Below are 8,760 nucleotides of genomic sequence, written 5' to 3' on the forward strand. Positions count from 1 at the left end.
TGCCACAATTACACAGCTGAATGGTCTGACATCAACACAGAAGAGAAGAAAAGTTTTGATTTATACCCCCCCCCTTTCTGTCATGCAAGGAGACTCAAAGGGACTTACAAACTCCCTACCCTTCTTCTCCCCATAACAGACACCTTGTGAAGGAGGTGGGGCTGAGAGAGTTCAGAGAGAATTGTGACTGGCCCAAGTGTCACCCAGCAGGAATCTGTAGGAGTAGGGAAACAAATCTGGTTCACCAGATAAAGACTTCACCACTCATTTGGAGGAGTGGGGAATCAAACCTGGTTCTCCAGGTTAAGAGTCCACCTGCTCTTAACCACTATGCCACACTAAGCAAAATTAAGTACCACCTAAACAAATGGCATATTTCCAAATGGCCTGGATCCATTCTGCATCTCAGTTCCTTGCATACAAATATTCACCTGTCAACTTCTCAACTTCATGAGAATTTCTTCAAAATGGGTATCCTTAGGATTCTATAAACCACTGAGAAAGCAAAACAGCTCATCATAATTGGACATTAATGAAGATCTGACTCTTTCATGCAACTCATAGGCCCTTTCCGCACAGCAAATGTATAGCGGGTTGCAGTCGGCATAAAGTAACCTGCTTTCCTGGTTTCGCATTTGTATGTATGTATGTGTGTGTGTGTGTGTGTGTGTGTGTGTGTGTTTGTTGGTTGGTTGGTTGATTGATTGATTGATTGATTGATTGATTGATTGATTGATTGATTGATTGATTGATTGATTGATTGATTGGACTTCTACACCGCCCATCCCCGAAGGGCTCTGCATCCGTGCAGGCAGCAATTGGAGCCCATAGAAACAATGCGGGTTGCTAATCGCGTCTTCGCATGGAGGCGTGTCTATTTTTTATTTACTTCCCACTGATGGTGGGATCCAACCACTTCTCACCACTTCTCTAGAAGTGGTTACTAATTTTCTCTGAGTGCCGAGAAGGGGTTACTAAAGCAACCTCCCTGCCTAATAGGAACTGGAGGTGCATGTGTGCAGCGGCACCACTGTTTGAATCCCACCACCATCGGAACCTGTTATTAAAATTTTTGGATTCCACCACTGTACACAAGCATGCACAAATGAACCCCCACAGCCACGCTAACATCTCACGATACCACAATATGACCATCTGCACCTGCGTGGCTACGCAGATGTAAGCCAGTAATTTTTTTAAAAAAAGGAAAGCACAATGGAATGAAGCACTTCCTGCCTAGCTGTTCACTCACAAGTGGCTGCAACCTGGGATTTTTCAAAAGACTCGATAATAGTGTGATTCTCGAAAAACCCTGTTTGAGGAAAATAACATGGGGCAGATCACTTTAGGGGGCGAGATTCGTGTGAAGTTCCCCCCCCAACAGGGTTTTTACCGTCCTTAACCCGTGTTTATTGGCCCGTGCGGAATGAGCCATAAATCACCACTATATTCAGTTAAGAAAGCCAATAAAGGACATGTCTCTGCCCCCTTTCCTTGTCCAAGGAGTGAAAATGCTACCACTATGGCTGCCTAAGCATGATCACAGATACTGAGTTTTTATTTTGCAGAAATAATAAGGAAGTCACTGTCCAGCTGTTTGCATTCTGCTTTCTCTCTGCAACTGGCTGATTTTGTGTGCAGTTGGAAGGAAGAGATTCAAAAAGTCATGGCAAGCAATCCTAGGGAGAACAAAGAAGGCAAAAAGCCAGGGAGGAGAATATGCCTTCTATCAAGTTGAAAGTAGGATTGCTGCAGAGAGGCACAAACGGCTCCCCAACATGCATTTCTACAGAGTACATGAAGAGGGGGAAATGAATATACAACTGCTTCACAAACAGGGTGTAGAAGTCTACACTGAGAATGTATGCCTGCCAATTGTGAACATAAGCAGTTGACATATTGAATCAGATCATTACTGCCAATGACAGGGTCTAAATGGAGCAAGGCAAGCAAAATATGTGATCTATCACTATCGATATCCTCCATGTGCAAAGTATATGTGGTGCACAAGTGGAACAGAAAAAATGATGTGCAAAACAATGCTTGGCTTTAATCAACTGGCATATTTCTCAGTTTGCAAAATGATATAGTAGGTGTGAACATGCAACATTTTGGGAGGCACAAAAATCATATGAGGCTTCTTCTTTGTTGCCAAGAGGAAGGGAAAGGAGATTGTAAGCCCCTTTGAGTTTCCTTACAGGAGAAAAAGGGGGGTATAAATCCAAACTACTACTACTACTACTACTACTACTACTACTACTACTACTACTACTACTCTTCTTCTTCTTCTTCTTCTTCTTCTTCTTCTTCTTCTATAAATAACAACAGCTTTTGCAGGCAGTTTTATGGCCAGTTCCACCACAACCTTCTTCTTTCACACAACTGTCTTTACACAGTTGGCAGTGCTTTTGTGATATTTGAAAGTATTCCTTTTGAGGAATATGTCTGGAACACATTAAATTGGAGCAGAGGGCAGGGTATTAATGTTTCATAATTATCACCCAGTGCATGGGGTTTAGGACACTGTTAATTATCTTGTTAGTGTACAAGTAAAGGCACCATTTATATTTTGTTTTATTGATTATTAATATAGTTCAACCTTTTATGTATTAGTATATTGTTTTTAAACATGTTGTGAACAACCCTGAGCCCAACATCAGTGGGGGAGAGTGGGCTATAAATAAAATAAATAAATACATTCTCATTCTGTGATAGCTAGCAACCAATAATGTGCCTCTCCTGCTCTAGATAACATTGTGGAATTCAGTCCTTCAGACTACAAAATTCAGGTGAAAGGACAGTCTTGGGAGAGGCAAGGTCTTTGTAAATATTTTGAGCACATGCCATGTGTCAGTATTCTTCTTTCTCCTACCAGCAATAAAGCAGCAAGGTTTCCAGAATCGCTATAGCTTGTACATCACTAAAATAATTCAGAGCACTTTCCAACTGTGATCATATTAACAGTTCAACTGCAGGATATTTCGTCTTGACTACAAAATTTCTGAACACAACTGAAATTACATTTTCCTCTGATCCACAACTCCATCAACTCTATATACATATTCATTAAAGAAAATTATGCTCAAATAAATCTCTCATATTTCTTAAACACAGTGAGAAAAACGAATGCACAGACTGACCTACAGGTGTTAATTAGCTAATAAAATATGGCTGAAAAAAATTCAACTGAGCTTTCCTCCTTTTTTGAATAAAAACCTTTATAATTATTTCAGTTGTGTGTTCATGTTTCAAAAATAAGGTGCTTGAATCCTTAGATTTCTATCTATAGAAGGGGAAACAAGAGGAGTGGAAACAAGAGGAGGGGAAACATAATTCCTAAACATTTATCTGAAGATTATAGTTTGACACATCCAATTTATCTGAAATTGACCAGTATATCCATTATATTGAAAATAACCAAGCAAAGGTTCATCAGTCACCCTTATCCATCCAGAAAGAGAGATCTGGGTGCACAAACAAGCCTTTTTGTATGCTGTGTTCATATGGCTGAGCATCTGGATGTATTCCCTCATTTTCACCATGACATTCACCCAAACTCTGCTGAAACAGGCTGAGTATATTTTCTGACAAAAATAAAAAGGTAAGTCTGTGCCCAGGACCACCAAGTAGGAGCTTAGACCAAATCCAGCATTTCTATGACTTTCTCACCTCCTCCCTCTTCTGTTATAGCCCAGAATTGTGCCATCCCGCAAAATTGGACTTTCAGGAGCATTAGGGGGTTCAGTAGGTAGGCAAGAAAGTCAGGATCATTAGGGGGTTCAGTAGGTAAGCAAGAAAGTCATGTTCCATGAGTGGAAAGACTTTACTCCAAGCCACCATGTTGTCCACAACAGAACAATGAGGTCATCTATTTTTAATCAGTGTTTTATGCATGTTCTTAACTCTCCCATTCAAATTAACGGAACTTAAATATGTTTCATGCTGGCTGAATCATGTCCATTTATGTAGAAACAAATTGCACTAATTTCCACAAAGTATGGTTACCATTAGGGTGTAAGAAATGGTACCTGAAATATGAGTGAAATACACTAGGATAGTCAAATTTATTTAAATCCAAGAAGGACAAAAAATGGGAGTATATGATCCAAAGGCTAAAAGGTTAATAGCCATGGTTAATTATGGGGAAGGACTATATTAAGTTAGTATGTTCTCCATTGAATTAATCCACACTAATCACCAGTTCTTTTGTCTCTACATTGCAGGCATTAACACTTGTTCGACCAATACATGTGGCTTAAGCAGGCCTCTTTACCAAGCTTAGACTGCTGCCTTCTTACAGTCCTCATAAATACAACCAAATACAGTTCTACAAAAACACTGCACTAATCAAGTGTCTACTTACCCCTCAAACTCAGTCATTTATAAAAGAACCATTCATAAGTATTTGTTATGATGGAATTAACTATTTGGAAGTTGCTAGGGAACTAGTTTCATTCCTCCTCACACAAATTCTCAATATGACTCCTTCTTTCCATACTCTTATTACACTTTGTTGACATATAAAAGAATCATATACTATTGTATAAGGGCAACAGCAACTTTATCTCTTCCTGCAGAAAAGAAAGCAGGTAAAAAGTCAACTCCCCCCTAACAAGGCAGCTAAGCTTGCTGAAAATGATTCCATTTAGTTCACTGAAATCTCTTTGATTCTGCACAATCTGCAGTTGACAAATATTCTTTAAAATGAAGAACTTCCAGTTGAATATATAACTTATTGCTTAAATATCTGCATTCCACACTTCTCCCTTCCCCAAAAAAATTCTCAAATAAAAATCTTCCATAATGAGCACAGAGGCACAATCTTTGATTTTTTTTCCCACAAAAGCTACAACATTGCTATTAGTTGTAATTGGCTGTAACCTTTTGGGCCTATTAAAGATAAGCTCAAAGAAGGGGAAAAAGGATCCCAGTCAAATCCCAGTTTACTAAATCCCCCTTGGTTCCATGTAACCCACTTCCAAGTAAGCATGCACAGGAGGATGTCCTGTCACAAATCAGCCCAACTATTTTCCTGTTTTATTTTCTGAGAAGGGAAAGCACTATTCAATTTTTAGTCATTTTAAATCTCATTTTGAAACGTGCTTCTTTCTTCACCAGAACTAAAACATGGGGCTACTAATATTTTTCAGAACAAAAATATAGGCCAAATGGGGAAACCTTATTTCCAAACCTTAAGATATGTTTTAACAATGTCAGTTGCTCACCATATATTTCACCAGTACAATGAAAAGCTACTACATGTGACCAGACCACAGGTTACCTAACCTCACCTAGGATAAGAACTGCTGGCAGACTCACAGCAGGAGTTTGAAAGCGACATTTTAAAAAAAAAGACAATATGTGTTTAAGTTGTTCTGCAATGGAAGGCAGAGAGGATACAATAAAACCCCGAGGTTTAACCTTGAGGAGAGCAGAAACAGATCTCTACTTCAATCCGATCCACTTCAATTCAGCCAACCATTTGGATTATGATCTTGGAGGGACATATGACCTGTCATTCAGGCAAGCCCAAAACAGTGTTTAATAGGCGGGAAAGTCCATCTGAGCTGGGCATCGGTAGGCGAACCACACACAACAAGGGCTGTCCCGGACAATGCGCCCAGCGCGCCCTTCGTCAACGCTCTTCACCCATTTTTCCACGCTACCCTTGCCAGACGCCCGGGTAGCGCCGTCTCCCTGCGCGCGCGGCTCCGGGATCATCCTTGCAAAAGGGACCAAGGGGAGATGCCCAGGCATTGATACCGCTGGGTAATAGAAGATCAGCCGGCTGCTACCGAGGGAAGGCAGGACTCGCAGTCAGCATGAAGGCAGCCGCGCGGAGACGTCTAAAGCCAGATTAGGGGAACCATATGGGGGCTGCTGACACCCACCCGGCTGGCGCCACGAGAGCACGCGCAGGAGGCGAGGGCAAGATGCACCCCCCCTTCATCATAATGGGGTGGGGGCGGCAGGAACCGAAAAGATCCCCCCGATTCCCCAGTCCGGCAGCCTCCGAAGGCCCTCCCGGGCAGGGGCACACGGCCTCAGGTCCACCTTGCTGGCTCCTTACCTGGCAGTCGGTGCCGGTGACCCCAGGGGGGCAGACGCAGCTGTAGGCATGCTGCAGGAAACGGAGCGGCCCGCGGCGCGGCCCGTCCGGGGAGCAGGTGCCGTTGTTCTTGCAGGGCTGGCTGAGGCAAGGGTCCGACGGCCAGTCGAGGATCTGGGCGGGGGGCGACGGCCCGGCCACGCAGCAGCGGCGCTGGACCAGGCTGAGCAGCAGCAGCAGGAGCAGCAAGGGCATGATGGCGCGGAGACAGAGCCCAGAGAAGCGCCCGGCGAACGGTCAGCAGAGCAAGCGGAGACAGCGGCCGCTCAGCTGCCCGCCCGGCTCCGGCAACCTGCGGGTGGGGACTGGGGAGGGAGTGGCCGGCGTGGCGAAACGTCGGCAGCGGCGACCGGCAGAGGGCGCGCTGGAGCGCAGCAGCCAAGGGCAGGGCGCCCGAGGAGGGGACAAAAGAGGGACCCGGGAGCGCGTGCGTTGCATGGGGCGAGGGGGGGGGGGCGCCGCGGGTTGCCACGACGCCCCCCTGCAAGCGTGTCGGGGAAGGAGGTGACGAGATGGACTGGACCACTTCTGGCTGCAAGCGGGACCCGGGCAGCTTTTTTTTTTTCAGTGCTCTTCCATCTTTACAGAAATCTCCTGCAGACCAAAATGAAAGCCCCGGGGAATTTATTTCCCCCCCAGAGTAGCCCAGTCCCTGCGTGAGGGGTTATTCTGAAAAGAAAAAAAAAGCATTCCCCCGGGGCTTTCATTTTGGTCTACAGGAGATTTTTGTAGAGATTTTTTTAACAGTTTGGCACTGGCGAACTGAAGCGACGCGACCCAGGACTCCGGTGCCGCGTTTGCGACGTGCTTCGTTCTCACCTCAGTCCTCTGCATGTTGTAGCTGCGTTTGCACAGCTCAAGAGGCGCTAGATGGGCTAGATGGCCAGGGGTGGACGCATGGTCCTGGTGTAAAGCCCCGTTTGGCTCCCCTTTAGTGTATGGGCCTAAAAGGGACGTTGAAAGGGATGACGCAAAACTCCCAAAATAGTCAGCAACGTGAGATCCTGAAGCATTGTTGCGTGCGCCTCTTAGATGCGCGCTTCTGGGACAGAGCTCAGAAGAGGCTGCTGGAGTGGCCAGGGAGAAAACTACATTTGCTCCTGTGTGGATGTAGGAGGGGTTACAAGGTAGCCAGCTACAGGTTTGGAAATTTCTGGAGATTATGGGGTGGGCATAGTATGGGGACAAAATGGGAACAGCCATTGTACCTGGCTAGCAACAGCCATTTTTCTCCAGAAGGACTTTGCCTTTGTGGTCTGGAAATCAGTTGTCATTTCAGGAGGCAGCCTGGCCTCACCTCTACATTGGAGACGTTAGCGCTCCTTTTTTTGGAAATGCGATATGAGAAGGAGCTACTCAGCAGCGGTCGTGGTAACAGCAGAAGCAGTTAAGGAAAAGAAAACACAGGAACCCAGGCGTTGTTCACTTCAAAGAACAGAAGGGTTTATTCCTTGTTTCTAAAGTCACAAAACAGTCTGACAGAGTGCAGAAGCGCGGCAACTGTATAACAAAGCTCGCGCGGAACTGAAGCTGTTCGTACCTTTAGAGACATACAGCCAATCAGGGAGCAGTTATGCAAGAACACATGATGTGCTTAGTCATGGTTCCATCACCCACTGAAACTAGGTGGTAGAGTATTGCATCAGCCAAGCTGTCAAGTAGATTTTGGTGATCTAACTGTCAAGTCCTAACACCCCTTCCCAAAACTACTATGACAGCACCTTTATTACTTTCAGCTGTTCTAACATTTGTGTTAACTTATTCTGTGACACGGCTTTAGTAAACACATCAGCAACATTGGCTCTGTCTCAACATAGGCGAGGTTAAGATAGTTCCATTCTGTACTAGCTCTCTAACATTCCTGAGTACTTTACTCCTATGTATTTAGTCCCTTGTCTTCATGTTTGCAGTCTCTTAACTGTCGATGCAGGTCTGTGAATCATCAAACGATTATAGGCTTCTTTATTGATTCACCTAACTCAGTTCAGCGGTGTCTCAACCCAAAGTAGTTCTGAACATGTTTCGAACAATGTGCAGAACTCAGCCTCAGAAGTGGGACAGGCTGATTGTGGTCTGTTTTCTTACCAATTGATAGCTACATCACCATACTGAATGACAAAACCAACAGGGCGTCCTGTCACCACAGTCTGCAAATGAACTATCTGCAGTAGCCGCGCAGCTCTGGTAGCACCGTGGACTGAATCAGTAAACCATGATCAGCGTTCCTTTTAAGTACCTAACCACCGCGTTTAACACCCTCCCAATCATGTTTGCTGGAAGCGCTGGCACTGCTAAGCAGGTGCACTAACAGCAAAGCTATATCAGAAGTGTCAGTTAGATATATGTAGGAGACTACCTACAACAGATTTATACAGTTCAGGATTGTTGAACTCCTCACTTTCCTAACTTTCTGAAAGTCCTACCAGGGACATTGGTGTTAGTAGCAACCCTTGCGCTGACAATCTAGTCTTGCGCACCAACTCATTTTATTTTGTTCTTCGACTTAGGAGATAGCCTTGCTTTGGTGTAGATATGACGAAATCATACCCCAGTAATAACGATAAGGCCAGTCCTTTAGAACATACATGTCACTGATTGTTTGTACAATTTGTCAAATTGTTGTTTAGATCTTGCACACACACATATGTCAT

At 44.6% G+C, this 8,760-nt stretch overlaps 1 protein-coding gene across 1 annotated transcript in view; it reads right to left on the reverse strand.

The window, feature by feature from the left end:
* DNER (delta/notch like EGF repeat containing) overlaps nt 1–6,419 on the reverse strand; it is a 181,273-nt gene extending 174,854 nt beyond the window's left edge. The window contains exon 1 of the mRNA XM_048506096.1: nt 6,071–6,419. Coding sequence (XP_048362053.1) covers nt 6,071–6,304 — 234 coding nt within the window. The 5' untranslated portion in view covers nt 6,305–6,419. The remainder of the gene's footprint in view (nt 1–6,070) is intronic.
* Between the last annotated feature and the right edge of the window lie 2,341 nt (nt 6,420–8,760).

Source organism: Sphaerodactylus townsendi, linkage group LG08 (genome assembly GCF_021028975.2).
Source record: "Sphaerodactylus townsendi isolate TG3544 linkage group LG08, MPM_Stown_v2.3, whole genome shotgun sequence".
Lineage (NCBI taxonomy): Eukaryota > Metazoa > Chordata > Lepidosauria > Squamata > Sphaerodactylidae > Sphaerodactylus > Sphaerodactylus townsendi.